The sequence below is a fragment of the Macadamia integrifolia genome, chromosome 5 (genome assembly GCF_013358625.1).
Source record: "Macadamia integrifolia cultivar HAES 741 chromosome 5, SCU_Mint_v3, whole genome shotgun sequence".
Classification (NCBI taxonomy): domain Eukaryota; kingdom Viridiplantae; phylum Streptophyta; class Magnoliopsida; order Proteales; family Proteaceae; genus Macadamia; species Macadamia integrifolia.
Window position 1 is genome coordinate 29,934,716 of NC_056561.1, and position 27,698 is coordinate 29,962,413.

A 27,698-nucleotide genomic window follows, 5' to 3' on the forward strand; every position below is an offset into this window, starting at 1 on the left:
ATGACAGATCTATCCTAGTGGTCTTCTTCTTCACTTGAACCTTCCACTCTTTGGCACTTTATCTTCTTTTCTTCTTGTTTGCAATTCCATGTCTTTAAGCTTCATGTCTTGACATCTTGAAGCTTAAATTCTTATGATATCTTCTTCAAGCATTGATGCCAACTTGTTGATACTCTTCATTTGATGACTTCAATCTTCATTTATTCGTTTCATTCACCAAATTCGATCTTTAATATGAAGTCTCTACAAAAAAATACTTAAAGGAAAATTGTGACATATCTTCATATGTTTGTTATCATAAAAACCAACTATAGGAGTGTGGGCATATCCCTAACACCTTCTTCACCCACGCATCAAAGGCTTCTTTATCCCAACGATGCTAAGCGGTAGTACCCCTCTGTGGGATTGTCCATAGCATTGGTCAAATACTCAAAGTAATCTTGCTAATTGAATAGATATTGCATCTTTCGATGTCACATTTTATAATTAGTTTCATCCAATTTCTCAACATTGGTGAGGCAAGGATATTTTAGTGGCCATCACTCTATTAAAAAATGTGCAAAGTAAACACAAAACACACTTCAAGAATTTGTTTTAGAAACCAAAAATTAAACTAATGGTTACGTGGTCCACATAGTGAGACAAAAAAATTTACAATCAAGATTCAATTAAAAAAAAAAAAAAAAGATCATGCATTAATGATAGCATTAACCCTAGTTGCCCTCTTTCCCCACGCTCCCTTTTCTTGTGTTGACATGCATAAAGACAGGGGCTCATGAAGAGGAGGTTGGGACACAGGGTCGATAGGGTTTGATTGGGTCACGAGATCAAGCACCAACAACCATTGCTGCTGCTACTATGGTCAAGAAACACAGGCAACGGGATCATGGGTTCAAGATGCAAACTATACGCGGTGATGCGCAACCAACCAAACCTAGGCTCTGATACTAATGTAAAAAAAGAAACAAAATGGGTTCTAGTGTTACCTCAGTGACGTTTACTCTCAGCAAAGAAGACCTAGTTGCTTTGTGCATCATCTCGCACAAACTGGCACGATCTAGGGTTTGCAGCGATCTTGCTAGGCAGTGGAAGACAATCCTTCATAATAATCTACCCTCCAAATCCAAGGAAGATAATAGAATTCCTTATAGACACTCACACAGTAGAGGGAGAGAGAGAGAGAGAGTTATGATCTCAGTTTTTTCTCTTGTGGCAGAATCCCAAGCCCAAACCAGTTAGACCAGCACTGATTAGTAAACGTGTCAGGCTCAGGCTCAGGCTCGACCAGTTTATAAACGGGTAGTACACGGTGCAAGGGGTAAACCCGATCGGCCTGGCCTGTTTACAAGCCCAACTTTACCCAACACATTTTAGTCTGATATGATTGTTTGCACGTATATTTTGATTTTTTTCGATAGAATAGAGTATATATTGATATTTTTATCAGTTATTGAATATAATTAAGTGTAATATATATTCTAAATTGTTGATGATTTAATAAAATATATTAAAGTATTAAATCTAAGACAATGAAAGACTGTTTAAGGTTTTATTTGTACATTACCCCGTTTAAGGCTCAATTATAACCCGATTAGGAGAAGATCGGTTAAAACCTGAAACCCGACCGCGCCCGACACGAGACAATCCAAGACCAATTCATTCCTTAAATAGGTAGGTCACTGTCCAAGGGTATAAGCCCGTCAGGCCCGGCCCAACTGATTGACACCCTAGCCAGACCTCTTATTTATAGAGATCTACGCAGCTAGGGTTTTTAACCATGGCAAGTCTATATTGCCTGCCCCACGTGGGTGACCCACGTAAGAACCATGCCAAGACCTAGTTCAATTAACAAATTTTATCAAATCTAATGTAATCTTTGGAGATTATCTTCTAGAAATCAAAACAACCTCCAACCTGGGATCTAAGAAAACAGTATAGCTTAGGTTTCAAATTTCAGTTGTCCAAGATTTTCGTATACGAACACTCCCATGCTTTAAATCACATTGCAAGCATCCAATTCCTCCCTTCAACTTCAACTCACGGCTTCTTCTCCAACACTGTTGCACTTAAATTATTTAGAGAGAGAGAGAGAGAGAGAGAGAGAGAGAGAGAGAGAGACTTCTAGGGGAGATGCTGATCTTCAGCTGTGATTTTAGATTGGACAGTTTTAGCGGTGGCTTTACCCTCAATGATAGATATGCCTCGTGATCAGCCATCGACAACATTGGCAAGGAACAATAAGGAAGCTAAGGTTGGAACTTCAAAAGATTAATTCTCGCCTTTGAGGTGAAATTGTTATAGCAACACAACAAATACAAAAGTAATGGTGTCCAACACTCCAATATAGAGAAAAGGAGTAGATGGCCATCGGATGGAGAGAGTGGCTGAACTTGTTGGCGATGGGGAAAAATTGACCAATTCTATATAGCCAAAGGGGTGGGCATTGTATTGGGTAGTTTTACAATACCCATCATCATTCTGGAAAATTTGGTTACGATTAGTTAAACCACCGAGAGAGTGATTGTAGATCAACTAGTGCAGATGTTGCTTCTTTAGTTGTAGATCAGCTGATATGCTCTGAAGTTGCTTGGTTCTTCGCTTGCTTTACGATACAAACCCTAAAAACACCTATTTTGGGTGTATAACTCAGTTGGTACGACCATTGGGCTTTTAACCTAATTGTCATAGGTTCAAGTCTTGCTATACCCAAACCTACCTTACACTCTACTACGAGTAAGGATGCATAGTAGCAGTCAAAGATCACTCTTTGGCCTTTAGACTCGATTCCACGAATTTGCTCATTGGGTGAGGTAAGTAGCATCAGAGTGGGCCGGTCACCCATAGGCCTCTCCCTATTCATTAAAAAAGATTGGATAGGTAACTTGATAAAATGAAAATCAATTTTAGGTAATCTTGTTATTTCCCAAAGAAATATGCGCATAATTAAAATCCAAATAGCAGAACTATAAGCCATTACCACTGTTAATCCATTTACAGAAGCAATAAAAGGCAGCATCTCTGACGGTTAAAAAGTATATAAAGTTACCTTTCTTTGACAAGCAAAAAGTAAGATATTAAATGGACTGTTATGCCAATGAATCTCAGCCAGCACATCTGTGTAGCAATAAAAATGGTGTCTAGAAGAATAGAAGGGATCAATATTTTGGGGAGGTTATTCAGGATGTACAAAAAGGAGCAGTTGAATCAATCACAGTGGTCTAGCAGAAGCATCATCAATGTAAGCCATAGCTTCTGCTTCTGAGAGTTGTTTTCCCTCTACAAGACCTCTCACCAAGGTGTTTGCATATTCTTTAGCCGGAGGAGCATGCATTGGAAACTTCCCAGATTTGAAATTCTCAATATGAGAAATCGGACACCTGCAGTTGAGGAATAAAAATAAAATAAAGGGAAAAATTAAAATATAAATTTGCTTGCAACTCATAATAACAGTAGTTAGTAATTAGTGGAAACCCTTAAACTAGACAGCCTTATAACAAGTACTTAAGGTGAGAATCATGATTTATAAATTATGAAATGCCAATTGGTATAAGTAAATTGATTAAGGAAAAAATGAAAATTCAGTGAGGAGAATACGTCATAGTCAGTATGGGAAGATCACCCTCCTTTCCCACACAAACAACATTAGAATACCAGCTACCCTGCACCAAAATCAGGAAGCAGTCAGAATTAGTGAGAACCAGTAGGGGCATGCACTGAAGTGTCAATTACACAACAAAGCCTTATCCCAACTTAATGGGGTTGGCCATAAAGCAAGGACAAAGAAAAGTAAGAGTAAAAGTGAAAGGAAACAAATCACAAAAACAGTAACAAAGAAGAACACAGCTAGTTGGGGTCTGCTACATGGATCTTAGCCCTCTAGTCTGCTCTATTCGAGGTCATACTTGACAAGGCCTAAACTGTTCATCACTTTTCTTTCCAGCAAAAGTGTCATTTCAGGGACCAAAACTGTCAAAACACTGAGAAAAGGTGAAATTCTTTTTCAACACTCAATAGGCTTCATAATATCATAGTGCTTTCAGTTTTGTCAAATAAACCAGAAGACAGGAAAATCAGAAAGCATGTAAAGTCATCTAGCCAAATCAGACATTTAATAGAGGATAAGCAAGTGGGGGGTTCAAAAGAGAGAGGGAGTGAGAATGATATATTAATTCATGGGCTTCAGTCTACCCTGCTGAAGTACTTGTGACATTTTACTTGAAAGAAAAACGATGTCACAGTCCATTCAAGTGCACTCTATTAGCTAGTTGATGCTTTGACCTAGTCCTTGCAGCATCACATGTCTAGTCATATCGAGGCAACCTACTAACAGATTTATGAAAAGTGCTCTTATAAGAAGTTTGACTAGATGGATTGTATGTTTGGACTTTTATTTTATTTGTCATTGGGTGGGGGAGATCAATTTTTCTTCACTAGGCAATGTTTCGAGCACACTACCTACCATATGCAAAATTTCATATAAGCATCAGATATAAATATAAACAAGATAAAAGTAACACAACATACCTCACCAACCTCCAGAAGGACAGACTTGGTTGTCACAACAGAGTGTAAAGCACTTAAGTCAAACAAAGGAGATATTATGTGCTGACTGGGACGGTTCTCCTGAAGCAATAGATCATTGAACTGCTCCAGTCTATGAAAGAAAACCCAAAGACGTACAGGATATATTAGAAGGTTGAAAGATATACAAAAATTATTACAGAAGCAACAAATTCAAACAGTAGGTCTCATTTTTCTTATGCAGATAAGCTCGCTTAACGTTATATGGAAGCCTGCCAAGTACTAATAACAACAGAGTTAATGTCAGAGGGAGCATCACGGTCCAAATTACCTGTGCCATGTATTTTAGGTTAGAGGATCGGAGCCTACAATTGGATGTGTCTCAGATTCCATATACAAAAACTACTTGATCAGCTTTTTGAAGTCCTACTGCCATTCTGTACTGTTAGAAGTGATACAAAAAGCACATGGCTGCAATTGTCCATTTAAGCTGATATTTATATGGCCTTCTTTTATGGTGTCTGTCTAATGCAGTAGGTCCCTTTTCTTTCTATACTATTGTATTATACTTTTAGGGAAAAAGAACCCTGCAGGTCTGGCATAGGAACACCCAGAGACAGCAGGTGCAAAATGACCACGCTGCCCACACCCGTGTGCGCTGAAGATGCTCCCGCTTGTGCTCTCATTGGCCTGCACGTCTGGTGTTTCTCGCGCCAGACTGGCAGGGTTCTTTCGCCCATACTACTATTTATATACCTATTTTTTATATCGGTGCATCAGATAGGCAGCCAGCACCTTATTTATTCATCCAATCACCTTTTGCATGGAATCCAGTTGCTCTCTGATTTCTTTTTTCTAGTTCTCATGACATCTCATCCTGTGAGAGGAAAAATTCGAAGCATAGGATCAGATTAGCGTCCTGGAACATTGGATCCCTAATAGGTAAGAACCTGGGGTTGATACTTGATAGATGTTACGAGGAAAAAAATTATTAATATTGCATGTATCCAAGAAACTAGATGGAAGGGTAAAAAAGCAAAGGTATCGGACAACTTCAAACTTTGGTATTTGAGAAATCAAAGTAATAGATGCGGAGTGGGCATAATAGCGCACAAAGATCTAAAGAATGATGTAGTGGATGTCAAAGACTGGGAGATTGGATTATATCCATCAAATTGGGGTTGGAGAAAAAGGTTGTCAATATAGTTTTGCACTTACGAATCTCAAGTAGGATTAGATAAAAGTAATAAGCACCAATTTTGGGAGCACTTGGACGACTTAGTGCAAGGCTTTGGTCAAGTTGAATCGATTATTATAGGAGGTTACCTGAACGGACATGTTGGGAGTTGGTGAGAAGAACGAGGGGACATCAATTTTAGACTTTGCAGTAGCTTATGATTTACCTATTTTGAAGACTTCATTTGAAAAAAGAGAGGAGCATTTAGTTACCTACAAAGTGTACATCATAAAAGCCAAATAGATTTCTTCCTAGCTAGAGGGAAACACAGACTGTTCTGTAAGGACTGTAAGGTTATTCGTAGGGAGAGTCTAACCTCCCAACATAGACTGGTGGTTTTGAGTATGTGCTTCAGTACAAATAAGCATAGGATGAGGGCACCCTAAGATAAGGTGGTGAAGATTAAAGGGTTTAGGTACTTAAACTGATAATATAGTCAAACAAGGAAAGTGTGATTTTGAGGGAGACACCAATGCGATGTGGAACGAGATGATGATTTTTATTAAGAGGTGCTAAGAAGTCCTTACGGAAGCAAAGGGTAATCGTCAGGCTCCTAGGGAGACTTAGTGGTGGAATGATGAGATCCAAGCAATAGGACCAAAAAGCTAATTTTACGACATGGTAAAGGACTAAAGATATAAGATAAAAAGAGGTATAATATTGCCAAAAACGAAGCTAAGAAGATTGTGGGGATAGCTAGGGCGAAGAAATATGAGGACCTCTAGCTAGGAAAAGTTATCTATAAGATAGCTAAAATGAGACAAAAGAAAAGTTGAGATTTCGACCATGTGAGATGTATCAAAAGTGATTATGGAAGACTGTTGGTAAGGGATGAGGATATTTGTGACCTAATAAATGGAAATAGTTCAAGTAGGAATGACCCGGAGTATTTCACTAGTCTTCAAGACACCACTCGTCATAGATATATATGAAAGGTTGGTGTGGCGAAAGTTAAGAACCTTTAAGAAAGATGAAAATAAGCTAGACACCAAGCCCAGATGAGATCCCATAGAAGTGTGGAAGAGCCTAGGAGTATGTGGGATATTTTAGTTAACCAATCTGTTCAACAAGATTACGAACACAAGGAAAATGCCAGATGATTGGAGGAGAATCATAGTAGTTCCAATCTACAAAAATAAAGTGATATTGAAGGCTGCAATAACTATAAAAGCATAAAATTATCGAGTCATACTACGAAATTATGGAAGAAGGTTATTGAAGCCCGTCCGAGAAGAAAGACTCATATCTTGGAGAATCAATTTGATTTTATGCATGGTTTAAGATCTTGCCGAGATCTTGCTAATGTCTCTCTTTTTGGATTTTCTAAGACGATGACAGGCGATACACAAATCAACCATATCTCGATTGAGACCTCGAGATCTCGACACCAAATCTCGACCCCACCGCTAAATCTCAACCACATCTCGTTGATAAACAGCCCAGAATTCACCTCTCGCTACATTTTGAAGAAAAAACACATTAATGATGGGATTTTGGTGCTTTGGCCTACCAAACTTCATTCCTACACTACATGTAATATATCTACATGTGTTATGTAATATGTATTGTACCTATGTAGTTCTGTGGCTTATCTTATGTCATTTCAATATATGTGAATGTGACTCACCAATCATCACTCATCAATCATCAATGTTAAATGTTAAATGTTAAACAATTAAGAAATTATCTATGACGTCTTTTAGATTCTTATGATTATTTACACTTTTTAAATTGACTATCTTTGATTTAACTTTTAAAAGTATTAGATGTTGTGTTATGTGTGAAATGTGGATTGTGGAATAGAGCATACTAGCCTAGGGTCCAAAGAGTCGGAAACTACTTACATAGGGTACGACTTCAAAGTACCATTTTAGGTTTGATTTTTAAAAACTGGTTTTCCACTGTGTTTAAAAGGCCTAAAATAGGGTGAATGGCAAGTTTCAAGGGCTACAAAGACCATACGGCCACCGAGACCAACCATTGAGTCGACCGGGAAAAATGCAAGATCTCGCACTAGATCTCTCTTTTTTGGCTTAGCGAGATTAGGGCGAGATCGAGATCTTAAACCTTGGTTTTATGCCTAGTAGATCCACAACATAAACTATTTACTTACTAAAGATGCTCATGGAAAGATATAGAGCCTACAAGAAGGATCTTCATGTGGTCTTTATTGGCCTTAAAAAGCCAATGATGAAATCCTTAGAGAATTAATCCGGCATGTTCTTGTGAAGAGAAGGGTGTCAAGTACATATAGGGATATTATTAAAGATATGTATAAGGACGTTGTGACTAATGGGAGATCAAGGCAATGCTTTCCCAATTACAATTGAGTTGCATCAAGGATCATCCTTAAGCCCATATTTGTTTGCACTTCTCATGGATGATTTAACCAAGAGCATTCAAGACATGGTTCCATGGTGTATACTCTTCGGCGATGATATTGTTTAGGTGGATGAGACAAAATAGGGATTAATGGTAAGTTGGAGCTATGGAGATCAACCTTAAAAACAAGAGATTTTAAGATTAGTAAAACGAAGGCGAAATATATAATGTGTAACTTTAGTCATACTATGATGGATAACTATATGGTGAAAATTGAGAGAGAGAGATACCACAAAGTGACTATTTTTTAGATATTTGGGGTCAATCATAAATAAAGGTCACATAAAAGATGATGTTTCATAAAGAATTAAAGTGGGATGGATGAAGCAGAGAGGTGCAACCGGAATGTTGTGTGACCGATGTATCCCTTTAAATCTTAAAGAAAATTTTATAGGACTACTGTCTGACCAGCTATGATGTATGGGGTGAAATATTGGAGAGTTAAGAAGTGTTATATAAAGAAGCTATGTATAGCAGAAATGAGTATGTTGAGATTGATGTGTGGCAAAACGAGAAAGGGTAAAGTAAGGAATGAACGTTTAGAATTAGAGCTGATTTGGGAGTTTCTCCGATTAATGACAAGCTCCTAGAGTCATTTGAGGTGGAATAGCCACGTTTAATGGAGGTATGGAGCTGTCCATGTAAGGAGGAGTAATCTGACTTCAATTGAAGGAGCTAAAAGAGCTAGGGGCAGGCCTAGAATGACCATAGGGGAAGTAGCGAGGAATGGCATGCATAGCCAAGGCCTTGTCTCAAGTAAGCCCTCGGATAGAGCCAATTGGAAGGCAAGGATCCATGTTTCCAACCCCATTTAGCTGAGATTTTCTTATCATGTTGATGCTGGGATTCTTTATTTTTTACTTTCATTTCTCCTATTTTTCACGGATCCATGTAGCCAACCCCACTAAGTTCGGATAAGGCTGATTTTGTTGCCATTGTTGTTCTGATTTTATAATCATGAAAACATGTTCCAAGTTCTTTGCTCTCTAGACAGTACTATTGGCCCTATAGCCTTGGGGCCCAAGATATTCATAGGTTGAAACACAAAGCTTATCCACAGAAAAAGTAATAATATTATAAACAGCATCAGAATAACAAGGAACACATACGTTATTTTATACAAGCACATGTAAGCTCTCTCATGAATATTAGTTTCAGGATGAAGGAAAGCAACCCCTCCCGCACCCCAAGTACTTGTATGAGAGTGCCCAAAGAATAAACGATGAGGTATAGTCTTCCACAAAGTTTCTTTTGGTGGGCTTTTATCCATTGAACCAGAACATTGCCTGTGCATACCTTCCACCTAGATCGCATTTACCCTCATATTAGTAAACAATGTTTTATAATGTCATTCAACAATATCAATAACAGGCCAGCAAAAAATAAGCTGAAGCATTTAATCAGTTGCCATACAAGGGAATCCAAGTCACAGCCTTGGAGAACATGCAAAGAATAACAAAGACCATACTGTTAGAGCCTCCAAGCTTATTGCATCAATTGTCCTACTAGATGACAGGATATGCATTAATCAAGGACAATGGAGGATTAATTGTCCAAAGGAATCTACAGTTTACACATGATGAGGCAATTGAACACAAAACCTGGTAGCCGTTGTTAACCTTTGACCATTATGTGGTTCACGGGCAAGGTTCAAAATATCGGCTTTCGACCGAATTTTCCGAAACCTGGTCAAAACTAGTTTCGTTTTTTTTTTTTTTTTTGGGGCTAATCTAGAAATTTGGGCCAAATTTTCCGAAATTAGGGTTGAAATTTCCGAAACTTGGAAATCTCGAGGTAGGTTGAAACCAACGAAATTTCCAAATTTCGGTCCCGAAACCTAAAACTATGTTCACAGGGCATGGATTTCACACTCAGTCCTCTACGATGAAATTCTTTGCATTCCTCTGATCTTGTTCAATCACTTGCAAGGCTTTACAATAATTGGCTCTGCTTGAAGAAAAAAATATATAAATATATATATATTGAAAATTCCAAACCAATTGACTGAGCAAACAACTTTTCACTTCATGTTTCTAAGTATTTCTTTGTCCTTGTTCAGCTATAAAAAAATTGGAACACCAAAATGGCTTGTCCAGCAACTGGCTCATACCAAATCTTGAGAACCAGTATACATAATTATCATGAAAGAGGTTCAGAAATACAAGTTTCTGACAACTAATGAACAAGTACTATAAGATCAACAGGTCAAACTTTTTATAATGAAGAAAACCACTTACTACATTCATAATACAGTACCATCTTCTACGAACAAATTAACATAATTTCTACCCATGCAAAAAAATAGATAATAGAAAATCTGGTTCAAGAAGCATGTGCTAGACTACTATGACATTGCCATATGCTGATATATGTATATGGACACAGATGGCGACAATACCACCAGATATGTAGAGCAAACATCCTTCCATGACCATGCTCATGTCTAATAGGTTCAAAACATTATATAATATTGTTGAAAGCATTATATAATATCACAACACTAGATATAAGCAATGAATAGGGGGAAAATAATAAATAGGCTCATTCAGAATGTCAGATAATGCTATGAATACATAGAGATCAGAAAAAAGATGACAGAAAAACACCATTCAACCACCATAAACTCAAAATGTTTTTTCCCTTTTTTCATCTAAGATGTTGGTCCTGCTCTATATTTTACGGGAAAAGAGTGAGATTACTAAACATGTAACTAATGGATAAACTTTAAATTACGCAATAAACATTCCATGATATTCAATCCTAAGGCATAGAATATGTTCTACTTGGATTTATACGGGCTATGATATGTGAAAATTGAGACAATTTGTCATCACAATTATCCAAAAAAATCTCTTTCAAAACCAACTTTTGACTCCTTTTGTCTTGCAGGAAATTAATGCAAAATGAGCATATTACCTGACCACCTTCAATATAGCACAGAAACCTTTGTTTCCACATATTTGATCCATAGCACGCATACCAAATATCAATTTTCGAAAAGACAGGTCTCCATGGAACAGAGCCATTGACTACTTGACCTGGAAACAACAGCTTATTTGTTTGGCATCTCTACATGAGGAAACAAAATATCCTCAACAAAGAATGAATTATCTCTTTACCTTGACCATCTTTGTCAACTTTGAGCATTGACAAGGGTTGCATAACATCCTGAACAATCTCCACAAGATTTACCGACTGAATGTTTGGCAACTCATCATCCTCAGCATCAGAATCAGAACTTGGTATCAGAATAGTCTGCAAGCATGCAGTAATTTAGCAGGCAAATATAACTGAATGGGATACACTGTAGATAAATTAAGAGATAAATATGATTAAAGAAAAGCCTAACTTCATTTTGTTCGCAAAGAAAATTCCCTGTTTGTGGAATCAGAAAATATTCCAACCAAACAGCCCCATATTTCAAGAAAATCCTGACTTCATTTTGCCTTGCAATCTCTTTCATTGGCATGGAAAATTCCCTGTTTGTATAATCAGAAAATATTCCTCAAACAAACAACACCAACTTATGCACCCGATTTACAAGTGAAAAGGTAAGATCCAATTCACTATTTCCCATCTCTATCTGTAAACCTATGACTTTTCATTCTATTAGCTCTGTTTGTTTCCAGATAAATGTGCATTCCAGAAAACAATTTCAGGTAAAATATGTGTAAATAGAAGAATAAAACAAGATTTTAGTAGAAAAATTTCCTTTCAAATGCTTTTGCCTGGAAGTAACTACTAACTAGAGCCTTAGGAGAACTACAGCAATACTATTCACAAAAAAAAGACACTGACGGCAGGCAACTTCAGGGAGCAAGAAAAGCTGGCCACTGAAGCCTCTTTGGGTTTTGGTCTGCATGCCTCTTGGAATACCAATGCTACGTCCCCTCTCAGGCCTCTGATATCTGCAACGACACTTTTTCCCTCTCTTGACAGGTGTGGGAGGTTAACATAACTGAAGACCTCAAGATAGAGAAGCTACTGACCTATGACAAGAAGTGAAAATTCTTGGGTTTACTGATGTAGATCCAAGGTTTAGAGAGCAATATATGTGCAAGAAGAAGAGAAGGCCAGCCAGCAGCAGCAGCCAACGAGCCCAGCCCTCAAGCCCAATTGTGGTTCAAGTTGGCAGCCATTATAGGCCCTTGCTTATTTCTTGCGTAGGACGCTATTGGTAGAGCCTCTTTGGTTATTTGTTTCTGTACTCATTACTAAATGCTTAGTAATAGGTAGTTGCTATTATAATATTTTTTTTTTTTGGTGAATAAATAATTCATTACCAAGAGAAGAAAGAAAAGATTACAGCCCCTGAAAAGGGGAGGGGGAAGAAGATAGAATCTCAGAGGGAATTACTATTCCTGATGATGGATCTAGGAAGCTCCCAGGAGTTTACAATATGGCAATTTCTAGGGGAGGGATTACAAGTGGAAGAATTCCGAGAGATTTTTCCTTTGACATCAAAGAAGATGGAGCCCCAAATCTTCTCAAGCAGGCGGGAATTGGAGGTCCATTTCCAATGATTTCTTTCCATCCATATCTGGTTTATTGAAGCGCAGAAGGCCAGTATTCCAACAATATCACAAATAGACTTTTCCTGAAAAGTTATGTCCACCCAAATCCACTCCCTTTGAAAGGGAAGGATTCTCCTATTTTTGGGCTAGCATTTGGCAAGGATTCCTTTCCAGATGGAAGAAGAGATAGTGCAAGCAAAGAAGAGGTGCTATGTAGTCTCCATCTCATTGCCACAAAAGATGCACATAGGATCAACTTGAATGCCTCTCTGCATAAGGAAATGATTCGTAGGCAAGGAGTTAGTAAACACACTCCAAGCCATGAAGCTCTGGCGGGGGATGTGATGCTTGAACCATATGAGGCGATGCCATGGAGAAGCTGGGCCATGAGTCCTGACTAAATCCCAAGCAGCCTTGGAAGAGAAGAGCTTAGAATTGGAGGGCATCCAAACAGTAGTGTCCTGGCTATACTAGCGGGAAATTGGGATTACTGGAAAAGTGTTCCATATATTCGCAAGAGGAATCAAGGAATGATCCGGAGGAGACCAGTTGCCTAAAGAAAGGATATCAGACACAAGTGCCAACTTGGGAAGGCCAGAGTTATAAATTCTTCTGGCACTTATAGTGTGGTAAAGAATACCTTTAGGGTGCCAAGGGTCAAGCCAAAGGTAAGTGTTGACCCCACTGCCAATCTGAGAGGAGCAGGCTGAAGATATAAAGGGCCGGATAGCAATGATTTTACGCCACACCCAAGAGGCATCTATAGGAATTTTTACTGTCCAAAAGGAATCCGCTCTAAGGGGATTCGAGTAATCCATTCCACCCATATACTCCTCTTCTTAGAGATGATCTTCCAAGCCAACTTGATGATACCAACCAGATTAACATCCTTAATCCTTCTCAGACCCAGTCCCCCTTCATTTTTAGGAAGACAAACTGCGGCCCAGCTGATTGGGCGAAGGAATCTAGAACATTCAGATCCTTTCCAAAGGAAAGAGGCAAAAATGGATTCCAACTTGGAGATGATGGATTCCGGCAAGCCATAAATACCCGACCAATAAATGTAAGAAGCTTGGAGAACTGATCTAATAAGCTCAAGACGGCCTACAAAGGACAGAAGTTTTTCTTTCCAGAGCTGGAGGCGCTTCCTAATAAGGTCAAGCATAGGAGTACAATGATGGGCAGAGAGCCTAACTGGAATGAGAGGGAGCCAAAGGTACTTCACTGGAAGTTGAGCAATATTGAAACCAATTTGCTCTAACAGAGTCAGAAATTCCAGCCAAGAAGATGAGAGGTTTTCCCGGATTGATGCGGAGGCTAGACATTACAGCAAACAGAGTCAAACATACCATGATGTTACCAAGGCAAGTGGGGTCAGCTTTGGAGAAGATCATTAAGTCATCAGCAAAAGCAAAGTGAGTGAGCATCAAAGCCTTGCACTTAGGGATGGCTGAGATGAGGTGCTTGTCAGTGGCCACTTGCAGACTTCTGGAAAGAGCTTCCATGGCAAGGCAGAAGATGTATGGAGAGAGGGGGCAACCCTGCCTAATACCCACTGAAGAAGAGAAGTAACCAGCTGGACTTCCATTCACCAACACTAAGAATTGTGGGGAAACAATGCATTGATAAATCCAATTAGTGAAAACTGGGGGGAAGCCCATGCTGTTGAAGACTAAGACAATGAAATCCCATCTCAACGAATCAAAGGCCTTGTGGATGTCTATCTTCATAAGGGCAGCTGAAGAGTGAGCTTTTCTATCAAACCCTCTAACAATTTCATGGCAAAGGAGAATATTATCCCCAATACTTCTTCTTGGAATGAAGGTCGATTGGTTGTTGCTAACAAGGGAGTCAGCCACAAGCTTGATTCTATTAGCAAGGATTTTGGCTATGAATTTACAGAGGAGATTGCATAGAGAGATAGGCCTAAAATCCTTCATCTCATCCGCTCCCTATTTCTTCGGAATGAGGCAAAGAAAAGTGTGGCTGACCCCTTTAATTTGGATGGGGTTGAAGAAGAAGTTTTTGACTGCTTTTATCATGTCCCCTTTGATGAGATTCCAAGAAGTAAAGAAGCCCATGCTAAATCCATCAGAACCAGGGGCTTTGCTTGCCTTATGGGAGAGGATGGCCAAAGTGATCTCTTCCTCAATAGGGATAGCCATAAAAGGGCCTGATAAGCTGCCAGAGATGAACTTGTTTAAGAGGCCCACAGGGATGGAGGTGGGAGGTGCTGGATCCATCCGAAACTGGTTCTTGAAGAAATTAACAGCAACCCCTTTTATCTCATCCACTTTGTGCACCTGATTGCCATCCAAGGTAGTCAACTTGGTGATGGAGTTGAGATTATTTCTTGCTTTCACCGATTTGTGGAAGTAAGCAGTGTTTGAATCCCCAAGCTCTAACCAATTGATCATGGATTTCTGCCTCATGAAACTCTCTTCTTGAGCAAGGAGGGAAGAGAGGTTAGCCGTCTTAATCTTTTCTTCATTTTCCAAAGCAAGATTGAGGTGATCGAACTGCAGCTAAGCCTGAATGGAGGAGAGCTTGTTCCTACATTCAATAACTTGAGAAGAAATATTCCCGAAGGAGTTAGTATCCCAGGCCTTTAGGGCAATCTTCACATTCTTCAACATTCTAGCCACGACAATGAGAGGAGAGAAGGCTTGGACGGGCTTAGCCCAAGCTTCCCTAACAATGGAGGGGTAGTCGGGGTGGGAGGTCCACATATCAAAAAATTTAAAAGGTTTAGGCCCAAAGGAGGTGTAGGGTTGGATGAGGAGAGAGATGGGACTATGGTCTGAGACGTCAGGGGTTTCAAAAGTTGCATGAGAGGAGGGCAAAGAAGTGAGCCAGGTTTCATTAACTAAGACTCTGTCTAGTTTGCAAGCAATGCGGGCCTCTTCTGATCTTTTGTTGTTCCAAGAGAATTTTATTCCAGACCATCTAAGGTCTTCAACAGCAATATCCTCAATGCAAGAATTTAGGGAATCCACACTAACACTGTCCAGGGGCCCCCTCTTTGTTTCTCATGGGAGAATCTAATTGTATTAAAGTCACCACAAATTCCCCAGGGAAGACCACCAATCTGGTTGGCAATATGTCTAAGGCCATTCCAAAGGATTTCCCTATCCGCCCCTCTGTTAGAGCCATATATAGGAGTGAGAAAAAAGGTGGACCAGCAAGCAATATCAGAAATGGATAAATGGAGGAATTGGGTGGAGGAGGAAACGAGGGTGACATTTAGTTTTGAATTGTCCCATAAGAAGCAAATACGACCATTAGGGTGGTCGGAGTGGTTGGATAGAAATTTCCATCCTGGAGCAATGGTGGAGACAATTCTGCTCATGTTTGAATCTTTGACATGAGTTTCAAGAAGGCAACAAAAAGAAGACCTGAGCTCTTTGATGAGGGACCTAACCGCAGTATGTTTGGAAGGGGAGTTGAGGCCCCTGGAATTCCACACAATGCCTTGGGACATTATGAAGAATTAGAGGAGGGCAACAAATGCTCTCGAGGAGCGCTGTCGAGGGAGCCAGGGGCAAGCCGAGAACTGCTATGCCTCTGATAGGAGCGAGGGGCAATAGGGCAAAAGGAGTCGAATATAGCAGGTCCAGAGGGGTGGCATTCTTCCCTCGGCCTTTTCTCTGATTACGTTTGGAATTAGCAGGGCGGGAGGGCCTGTCGGGTAGAGAAGATGAGGCACCAATGTTGTGGGTCAAAAGGATGTCCAAACTTGGGTCCGTTGGAGACCGGGCCTGGGTTGAGGACTAGATAAGTGGGTTGTGGTCCTGAGAAGGGCTAAGAGATAGGAGAGGAGGGCTCAAGTGGGTGGGCTCATTAATGGGCTTAGCCAGGTTGGTCAGACTCACAAATAATGGCCCAAAGTCAAGAGGCCCATCATCAGGGGTGGAGAGGGGCGAAACATTTGTGACAGGCCCAGAGACACGTGTTTCCTCCTCCATAACAAGGGTGGAGTTGCCGAGGTCATCCGATAGAGGGGGGGAGGGAGAACTTTTTGAGACGCCAACTTCGAAGTCTTCTTCGGTAAAGGAGATGTCTCGGAGCAAGACTCATCAGAGTCAGAAAGGCTAGCATCGGTAAAAGCATTCGAAGAACCAAAAGTGGAGTTAGCAGAAGGGGAACTACCGTCGGAGATTTCGGAGAAATCGTCTGAGTCACAAACTGCAGGCCTAGCAGGGGGGATCGCACGTCACCATCAGTTGATCGATCAGGCCCTCGAGGATCAACAAAGTTGTCGGATGCGTCTTCCAAGGCTGAAAATCTGTTGTGACCGGCATGCAAGGACCGAGCCATGCGAAACAGGTCTTCTTCGGTTTCTCCATCTCCCTCTCGCCGGAGGCCGGAAAGAAGAGTCGCGACCATTCTCAGTCATCAAGGAGCGATAGTGATGGTATATAGGCCCAAGGGGACAGGGAACGTCGACTATAGAGTCATCAAGGGGAGTAGGGGAAGCCTTCTTCAAGCAAACACTGGTGTCATGCCGGAAGACTTTATAGACCAAGCATTGTGGGGGCTTCCATTCATAATGGACAGACTGTTGGAAGGAGAAACCTTCACCCTCCTGGACAGAGATGGAGGAGGAAAGAGTGTTTGTAGCTGTGACTTTAACACATATTCAAGCAAAGGTAAGGCGCTCTTTGCTATTAGTTCTTGCGTCGGAGGGGTTCCTAGAACTGAACCAATAGCACTCACGCCGTCCGAACACTAAAAATGAAGGGGCAGTCCAGGGAGGGTGACCCAGATGGGAATGGAGGAGAAATCAACTCGATTCAATAGGAGGTGGCGATGCCAAGATATGAGAAACATTGGAGACCGCCCAACGAACGATGGTCCCTTTTCCAGAATTCTCACCTCATCCAGCTCCTCCGAGAACAGGAACATGAAGAAGCCGTGGTCAAGGAGAAAAACATCAACCGAGCCTACAGGCCGCCATTGCTTCAAGAGGGACATCTTGACAAGCTTAAAGGGAGGTCGCTTGCCTAAGAAATGTCCAAGGAGGGAGTTATTCCAATGGGATGCTTCAGAGTCCAAAAGTCCCTTGGGGCAAACATCAACTGATGAATCCCCAAGCCTGGTTGGGGGGATGAAGTGCAGTGAGACTATTTACAGGAGGGGAGAAAGGTTGTTTGAAGTGGGAGTTCCAGGGGGAGGCTAGCGGTGGAGAAGGTGATGAAGGTGAGGGATCAATGCTAGGAGTGGTGGTTTCCAGCTAGGGGGAGCCCCTGCCGAGATGACAGACATTGGTTCAACAAGATATGTCGTCGGAGTGGGGTCCAAGGGTCCTGTGTCATGAGATCGTCAGAGGGTTTGACCATAAGTCCTATTGCTAGGTGGCGCTTCTCAAAATCGACATCCATAAAGCTTTTGATTGTCTCATATGGGAGTCTAGCTCCAAATGTCCTTCCCCTCAAATTTTGTCCACAGGATCCATATATGTACTCCTCCCCCACCTTCTTTGTCGTTATCAATGGAAGCCCCGCCGGCTACTTTCCCTCTTCTATAGACATTAGACAAGGATAACCCCTTTCCCCCCTTTCCCCCCTTTCTCTTCTCCCTTGTCCTAGAGGTGCTCTCCAGATCTAACCAATCTTCCACTGACTTCCATTCTATTTCCCCTATTCCTAATTACAAACCCCTTTAGCTTACCCGCCTCGCTTTCACCGATGATCTCATGATTGTCTTTAAAGTGGATCTCCTCTCCATATCCTCCATCATGTCCTCCCTCCACCTCTTTAATGGTCTTTCGGGTCTCCGCATTAACATCCCCAAATATCGCCTTTTCCTCTCTGGGGTCTCAGATGCTTGTAAAGATCATCTCCTAGATCTTACTAGCTTCTCCTTTGGTTCTCTCCCTGTTAATTTCTTGGTCTCCCTTTCATCCCTATTAGGCTTTCTAGCCATCATTGCACCCCTATGCTTGACCTCATGAGGAAGGCTTCAGCTTTGGAAAAGCAAACTACTCTCCTATACAAGGCCTCTTGAACTTGTGAGGGTAACGGTCGGCCGGGGTCCACGGCCCTCCTCTCTCTCCTAAAGAAAAAGTGCCTTCCGGAGGGGTGGATTTGCATAGATGAATGACTAATTCGATGTTGGTGGTGAGGAAGTATGATATCGATGATTTGGAGTTACCCTACGTAGGTTTAGGGCCTAGGACCCGACGGGTGAGCCCGATCCATAAGAAAATGGCCCAAAATTTGGTCTAGTCCAGAGATACGAGTAAGTGTCAGATTATAGATACGGGAAGGTGTTAGGCACCCGTTCCATCCGGTTTAACCGGTCTTCCTATTAGATACTTAGAATGAACATTTTCCCTTAATTGTTTCTATACCACATGCATAGCTAAATACTGTTATACTACTATGTACACCACTACATGTGAATGAAAGATCTACATTTTGCCTATTGAGTTAGGGATAAACTTGAGCTACCCTTGTTTCGGATCAAAAGGGGTGGGCCCCTATTGAAGTAGATATGGACTATCTCTTGGGTTCTCCAGAATCAGGAGAAAATGGCCTTGATCTCTAGCTTTCTTTCTCTGGAAGTTCTGGCTTTCTTGTAACCTTTTCGACTTCTCCGGAGTCCGGACACTTGGGCAGTAGTTCGTCTGGCAAAGGGTAGATTTTGGGTTTGGAACTTGGCAGAGGTTCTTCTTACGGAGGCTAGATCTTTGGCTAGAACTCCGGTAGAGGTTCAACTTGCGAAGGCTAGGTCTTAGGCTAGGACCGGTAGAAGTTCGGCTTACGAAGGCTAGATCTTGAGCTAGGACTCCGGCAGAGGTTTAGCTTGCAAAGGCTAGATCTTGGGCTAGGAAACCTGTAGAGGTTCAGCCCGCAAAGGCTAGATCTTGGGGTTAGGCTGACAAGGGCTAGAAAGAGGTTAGGACACTCTCCATAGGCTGAAAGGCACTAAAGGGTGGTAACTCTCCATGGATGGGGTAGGTAGACCTTTATTAATTTCCTTGGGAAGGGTGAATAGTGGGCTATTTATAGATTTTCGGACCCAAATGAGCTGATTTCGTAGGGCTACGAATTTTGGACCTTCAACAAGCTTGGGTTTTTCGTGGGGCCCCGAGTTTTGTGGCAACCCTGCCACTTTTTCCGTGGGGCCGTAACTTTTTTCGCAGCCCTGCCACTTTTTTGTGGGCTGCGAGGAAAGAGAATATTGGGGAATATTCCATATGCGATCCAGCTGTTCGCAACATTCTTGACTTCCGAAGATGATTGCGGGAGATCCGGTGGTCCGATTTTAGCGTATCATATATCGTTAGAATTGTGATTCCGAGCACTATCTATCAGTATGGCTATCCAGATTTGATTCCTCAGTATATAGTATGTTACAATCGAAACCCTTCTCCCTTGGGGTTAGTTTAGGGTTTGGGTTCCTAGGTTTAGGTTTTAAGACGAGCAGGATTTTCCAAGTCGAATCTGGGTTACCTTAGAAAGTCGTCTCCTTTGTTTATGGAAAGCATGGATCGCGTCCACATTCTGTGAATCATCATAGCCAGGGGAGGGTGATAAAATTGGGTGTCTACAGCTTCAATCCATGTACCTATACTGGTCGTGGTGTGTTTGCTATTTCTCTCCATCACCAATGTCATTGATTCGCTACTTTGTTCCTTCCTTTGGAAAGGAACTGACTCCAAAATTCCTCCATCCCATCCATTGGGCTTCTATTTGCCTCCCAAAGTCCAAAGGAGGGCTGGGATTAAGATGCATTAAAGAGGTTAACATAGTGGGAATCCTCAAGCTCATTTATAGGATTGTGTCTAAGCATAACAATATTTGGGTCTCTTGGGTCTACTCCTACCTCAAGAATGACTCCCTCTAGACTGCTTCTCCTGGGACTGATGCCTCTTGGGTTTGGTATGAGATCCACTGCTCTTAGAGCATCTCCACTTCCATGGTAGACGGCAAGCAAGGGCAAATATATATGATGCCCCTTTATGAACACTAGAGTTCCCGAAAGCAAAGGTTTGTAGAAGAAGATAAACAGTAAGGGTTTTAGTTCGTTTGTTTTCAAAGTCCATTAATTCTACCACTTGTCATCTTCTTCACAATTTTCAAAGTCCTTACAGCGATCAAGGAAAAAGAAAAATATTGCATTGCTTGACTGGAAGTCAGATCACCATCCTGAGTCTTCAAAAAGCTCCAGCACGCCTATGCATAACACACTGCCAGTGTATTTTCATTCGAAGAGAAAAGATCTTGGTTGGTGTGATAAATGATACCACAAGAGTTAGAGGGAGACTAATAAATAAAACAAGGTCAGATGAAACTAACTGGCAAAAGAGTTGGCTAAACAAGGCTTGATAATGTAGAAGAATGAGAAGCAGTAATGGGTTGTGTTGTTTGAGCAACCAAAGGTTGACTGGCAGCAACCTTATCAGTCTGCTCTGCTTGAGGTTTTAAGATTCTAATGCGCCCCAAAAAACCCTAGTAGGCTTCAAGGGTGAGCGTTTATTTAGGATGGCTTCATCATCCTCTCCTTCAAAAGATGAGCTGGCCTTCGCCTAGGCTTCGCTTTAGACCGAGTGTGCTGGCCAACAGATGAGCTTGGTTGTGGTTGACTAGAAGTAACAGGCTTCAACTTCTTGGCTTCTTCATCGAAGATGGATCATCAACAGACCCTTCCATAGTTGTTATGGCGCCAAGGTGAACCAAGGCGTTGGAGGGCTGCCTAAGCTTCTTGGGCACACCTTAAGGCGAACAAGGAGAACAAGTGATTTTCTTTATTTTTCCTCTTTTCTAACATTATTTAGTATGCTACATATACCTTGTGTCATCAAAAATCAACATTAAGCCACATCAAGTCATCAAAAATCAATATTAAGTCATATAATATAAGTCATCAAAAATCAATATTTAGAGAAATATTCTTTTTCTATTATAAGTTTGATTGGTTAAATTTTTTTTTTTATATGAGACATTTTGTATTTAGTAGGAGCATAAAACCAGCTCCCAACGTCCAAGATTACTTAAATCTAAGTTTTAATGAAAAAGTTATGTTACGGTCAAACTTATTTTAAAGTGCATGAATGCTATTAAAATCACCTAAATGAAAATAATTTTATGGATATCAAAACAAAAGATTATTTACCCGTACTTTTGGCATTTAGCAATGTTTTTACCATGATAAGATTTATAAAATTTTCAAAATTGACAAAACCCCAACATTTGAAAGTTGAAAATCACCCGTACAACCAAAAATTCAATTTTTGTTCTTGGACTAAGTGGTTGACTTTTTACCCTTTAGAATTTGATTTTTAAACGATTTTTATTGAATTCAAATGGTAGATATTTTCTTATTTATGAATAATATCTTAAGTAAATGAAATAACAAATATAAAAACATTTACTTAAGTGTTGTGCCTTGCAATAAGGCGATCGTCGCCTAAACTCCAATTAGGCGGCCTGGAAGGCTAGACAACTCCTAGTCGACACCTTGACAACTATGGACCCTTCACTTCGCTTGACCATATATACTTGCTCCTAAGAAGCAGAAGGGACTGGGACTACATCTACATACATAAGGAATAACATAAGAAAAAGACCCAAGTAAGGCGTTAAATGCAAAGGAGTAAGAGAATACCTAAGCTAGACCAAATTTGGACTATAGCAATGTGCCATTTTTCCCTCCTGAATTCATAATCACAAGCACATAGGCCAATGTATGAAACATCCTTGGCCGCCTCAAAGGATTGAGGACAAACCACGTCCGCAATAGCAAAGGGGCGTCAGGCCTAGGAGGTTGCTTTGTCAAAAATCGGTCAAAATCCCTATCAAAACGTGCTAGGCAAGCCTAAAAGACTTCGGCAGACATTTTCTGGCCAAGCCAAGAAGTCAATACGACTAGATTCTCTCAAGCTCTCAATGGCTTTATGGTGTTTTTTCCTCAATGGTGGTTCAGTAAGGGTGGTATTTCACTTCAAAAATCTCTCTAGCTTTTTGTTGGAGGGTGCTTTCCTCCTTTTCTTCTTCTTCAACAGAGGCATGTGGATGCACCAGTAAAGAGGAGTGATCTGATTCAGATTGAAGGAACTAAAAGAACTAGGGGTAGGCTAAAAATGACCGTAGGTGGAATAGTGAGGAAAGACATGCATAGTTTAGGCCTTGTCCCAAGTATGACCTCAAATAGAGCTGATTGGAGGGTAAGGACCCATGCAGCCGACCCCATTTAGGTGGAATTTTACTATGTTGTTGTGTTCCTTTCCTTTTACTATTACTGGTCCTTTTGTCTTTGCACAGATCCATGTAGCTGACCCCATTTAGTTGGGATAAAGCTGAGTTGTGTTGTTGACTTGTTGTTGATGTTGTTATTGTATGGCCTGCGGAAGTGAAGGTACTGTTACTGATTCATGCAGCCCTCAGATCATGTTGAGTTTTTGAAGTGTTGTTCCATCTGACATGGCCTTCCTTCAACTACAATATGGTAGTATTCAGAGTCCTGACTTGCGGATTGGTTGTTCCTGCTAGTTACTATTTCTGATCCTAAGTTAATATTTTGGTGTACTGCTATTCTGGAAAATCTATACATTGGATTGGACCAATCTTTACGTATTACGTTCCAGCTGTTGAGGAATGATCTGGCTATGTTGATAAGTTGCTCTCCCATGGGGATTTGAAGATGTACTGTTTTAAATTCTGAGATTAATTCTTTTTGTCAATATCTTCGAATACATGGAAACAGCCTCCCCGTACACTTGTTCCTCCCAGACCCTGCAGTAGCGGGAGCCTTGTGCACTGGGGGTTTTGCTCCTTAGTCAATAACTTTGAATCCAGCCACTGGATCTTCATCCTACTTTGAGGGGTTGAAGTCTTATTAGTTAACTACATCAGATTAGATTATGGGGTCAATCTAAACCCAAGAAAGGTGGTTACTTTGGGTATCCTATTCTATGTGGGATGAGGAGGAAGGCTTGAACCCAAGACCTCCTGGTAGGATGGGCTTTGATGCCCCATGCTCTACTAATTGTGCTAGGCACTTGTTCTCATCAACCTAGTTGTTGTTGGACCTTATCCCATTATTGACTCCATGAGGTAAAATGATAAGAAATTTTATTGTCCTTATTTCAACCATTCTCTTGCATTACTTGCCTGGAGAATATAGAAACATCCCATGTATTGCCATTTATTTCTTGTACATACTTTTCTAACTCTAAATGAAATGATATTTATCCTTACCATCTTTGCTTTTATTCCCCCCCCCCTGGTTTTGTTGTATCCTCCCTTTTTTATGGATGTTTTAGTTTTCTTGAGTATGGGTTTTCCCCAGGTTTGTCATTTTGGGTTGTTGCCCGTCTTCTTTTTTTCTGTTTTAACAACATTTTTATTCATCAAAAAATAAAAAAAATCCCATCAAAATATGGACTCATTCAATGACTGAGATTTGAACCTGAAATTATTAATAATCATGTCTACTTCCTGTTTGAGTTCTCACCTTAAGGCTTTTTCACCAACAATGAGACTTCAGTCAAAACAAGTACATATACAATTAAATTTTAAAGCTCAAAACTGAGAAAGCAGCAACTCAACTGGAGATATTTTATCACTGGCGAGTAATAATTTCTTTGGTAATTCATCAGCAAGTGTGGGCCAGAATGCGCTTAATTCTTGACGAACCTGAAAGCACGATAATTTAGCAAACTAGTACAACTGCAGATAAATAAAGTATAAGTAACAGATTGAAATGAAAACAAAAGAGCCATTACCGCTTGTATTACACGCCATGTGGATTCAAATGGGTAGGCCTCTGAACATCCAACACTGGGCATGTCTCCCAACAAAGTTTTAACACATGAAAGGACTGAATTTGCTAAAGAGTCAAGATTGTACCCTCCTTCTAAGGCCATCACAATCTTTCCATTGGCAAACTCCATCATCTGAATGTATGTCCAAAAGAAATAAAAAAAAATAAAGTCAATATAAAGAGTAAAAGAATATTATTACACACCCGATTCCTAATACGAAGTCATAAGAGGGATTATACAGGAACTCTTGTAGAGATTATATACAGCAACAAACTTAAGTATGAATAAAGTTGTCAACAACTAATCCTGTTGATCAAAGGATCCATGCCTCTATGTTTTGTGACGAAACAACATGGATGATGATACTGGGATCACTCACATGTGTGTTGAATGTGAAATATTTATACAATCCCATAATATTAAGACATCAAAAAAGAGTATATGTTGAAGAAGCATTCAAGCATCGTGGAGCATAAGAAGAATGGTTGTCTCATGCAAGCAAGGATTAAAGTATCGAATTCGGCCTTTAAGACACATATCGGAGGGTATTGTATCGTATCGGAGATATGCTAAGATATGCTAAAGATCATGGATTAAATTATTAGTATCGATCAGCTAAATTACATACCAGAGGGTATTATATCGTATCGTATTGGAGATACTTTAAACCATGCAGACAAGAACTGTAGAGTCTTCAATACACCATTAGCATAGGTTTCTGTGTTTATTGCATATTATTGTAACCTGTGGGCATTGTCTCTCACTTAACTTTGAGCCCTCTAAAATCCATTTAGGACCTAAACTAGAATTACCCTTAACTTAGAATGCTTAGAAATTTTGGGTTAAATCTGTCCAAGCAGACGTCCGCTTCCCAATGTAGGCGTCTGCTAACAAGAGTACGTTTGAAAAAATCAATTAAAAATCTCCAAGTCCTAGGCAGTGGTTGTCCGTTGATGGAAGGGTTTGTCCACTAGAATAGGCAGACGTCCATATGATTAAGCGAACGCCCAAAAAGTGCATAATGTGCCTCAATGAGGTTGTTGAGTTAGGTGACGTCTGCTCACCATAGCAAATGTTCGGAAAATCCAATGGATGAGAACCAAAGACCATAACTCTCAGACATGTCTTTTAGTTCCTTAGCCTATCAGACGTGTAGATGACAGTTAAGCTAACCAAGCATCTGCAAAACTATAAGGGCGCCTACGTGGCTTAGATCTCAACAGTATGAAGTACGACCATTGGAGCATCAGTGGGTAGATTTTTACCATTGGAGTTCAGCAGGGTCCACAGCTTTCTAGGGGCTGTATGCTTAGAGTTTTGGCTTAAACTTGATTTGTTCACTCACCAATACCTTGAAGCCCAAAAAAATGGGGAACTCTCAGACTTTAAAACAACTTTGACATACACAACATTTTAAGTGATTTGGTGCTTCAACTGAGTATCTTTTAATCACCTTGGGCATAATTGTTTAAGTGAGAGATTATACTTCAATTTAAAATCTACGATTCCTAGAAGGTTTATCTTTTCTTTTCTCACCTGCGAAAGTGTTGTAATTGTTCCTTCTGAGGAGTTGTCCCACAAGAAGAGTGTCACGAGAGTGACATTGTCAAGTTTTGGTGTGAAACTAGGAAAACACAACCTGGTTCGTGGTGAGCCGTTGAAAAAGTACATTGTAAGGGTCCAACTACTACCTGGAAAAGCAATTGACTAGTGAAAATCCAAGAGCTCATGGAGCCCTGGTAGTGTATGTAGGGAGTTGCCCAAACCACTCTAAAATCATTGAATACACTCTCTTGTTTTATTTGTTTTCCCCCTGCATTTTCTTGAGTGTAGGTGAGTATTGAAAAACTCCTTTGCTTCTATGCATACATTTGTGCAAACTTTTTGAACCTTTGTATTTATTTTTCGAAATATTCTCGAATCTCCCTCTTGGGGGATTTCTTGATCCTAACAAGTGGTATTAGAGTCAAGTTCTCTTCACAAAGTATCTAATCAATCCAAAGAGTGAGATGGCATTCCCTAGCTTGTTTAAGCCAGAATGAAGGGCATAACACTACTCGTCGTCGTCCTCTCAATGACAAGAACTGTAACACCCTAAACTGGAAGCAGCTGACCTTAGTCTTATAGCCTAGTTGGCATAAGAGATAAGGTTGCTCTGCTATGGATTCATATGTACATGTAGCAAGAGAGAATTTGGCTGATTCAGGCCAAGGAAGGAGCATAAAAATAGCCAAAAATGAGCGGAACTAGTCCTATAATGGGTGGATTTAAGAACCCAAAAGTTAGTACAGCAAATGGTGCAAAATGGGCAAACCGGTGGGAAACCCTGCTGCCAATTGGCCAGCCGGTTCAGCTAGCAGAATACAAGGAAATTGGATTTTCTTGTGGGGCCCACATGTCTACACCCCCGAGCCTAGAACTCACCCACTGTGTAGGGGTCCTCATGTTGACCAAACACAACCTAATAGGTCACTGTTTAGTGGGGTCTATGAAAGGGAATTAAATTTTAAATAGTTGTAGGTTTTAAAAGTAATTTTGAGAATTGATTTTAGAAATTAAGTATTTCAGCCAAACAGACCCTAAGGTCTATTTTTTTCCGAGATATATATGTTTTAGGGCGGCTGTTTCACCCTATTTTGCTGCTGCAAAATTCGGTGAATAGCAAAGGAAAGAAGAAGAGAAGAAGAAGAAAGGAAAGAAGGAGAAGAGAAAGGCTGCTACTACATGAGGCTGCTGTCCTAGTACTGCCCTGCTGTTATATAATTGCTGCTGTACACATATTAGAAGGTACAAATTTTCCACCTTAATTGCTGTACAGTACTTCTATTATGCAGGAACAAAATTCAGCTTGGTTCCCAAGCATGCAGCCACCCAAAGTGAGCAACCAGCAACCATGGACTGCATGCATGGGATTTGGGTGGAATTTAGATAGAGAGACTGATGTACCTGTAAGAATTAGGTAATATACATATTGTATGTGGTCTCTGAAGTCATGTACAGCCGGGTTTTGGACTGCATGCATGAGATTTATCATCCCAGGGATGAAAACCCAACTGTAGCACCTATATATGTAAAGTATGCCTGCTGTCCATGCAATTTCAATGGTGTACAGACCTGTAGCATGTTCCTACAGCCACCCATAAATTGGGTTTGAGCTCCGCAGGTTCAGGAATGGATTCCCAGACCTGAATCTGCCATCATAGGGAAGAAAATTAGGGAATCCATTAGGGCAAAATTTTACTTCATGTAATTGGGAGTTTTGGGGGCTATAAAA

At 40.6% G+C, this 27,698-nt stretch overlaps 1 protein-coding gene across 2 annotated transcripts in view; it reads right to left on the minus strand.

The window, feature by feature from the left end:
• Positions 1-2,943: 2,943 nt before the first annotated feature.
• LOC122079274 (histone deacetylase 5) overlaps positions 2,944-27,698 on the minus strand; it is a 79,739-nt gene continuing 54,984 nt past the window's right edge. Inside the window, exons 7-14 of one of the 2 annotated variants that reach the window (XM_042645611.1) lie at positions 24,386-24,556; positions 24,210-24,296; positions 11,260-11,395; positions 11,057-11,178; positions 9,250-9,443; positions 4,525-4,654; positions 3,595-3,659; positions 2,944-3,377 (exon numbers count right to left, since the gene is read on the minus strand). In XM_042645611.1, coding sequence (XP_042501545.1) covers positions 3,209-3,377; positions 3,595-3,659; positions 4,525-4,654; positions 9,250-9,443; positions 11,057-11,178; positions 11,260-11,395; positions 24,210-24,296; positions 24,386-24,556 — 1,074 coding nt within the window. In that variant the 3' untranslated portion in view covers positions 2,944-3,208. The remainder of the gene's footprint in view (positions 3,378-3,594; positions 3,660-4,524; positions 4,655-9,249; positions 9,444-11,056; positions 11,179-11,259; positions 11,396-24,209; positions 24,297-24,385; positions 24,557-27,698) is intronic. The other variant, XM_042645612.1, reaches the window with a different exon arrangement.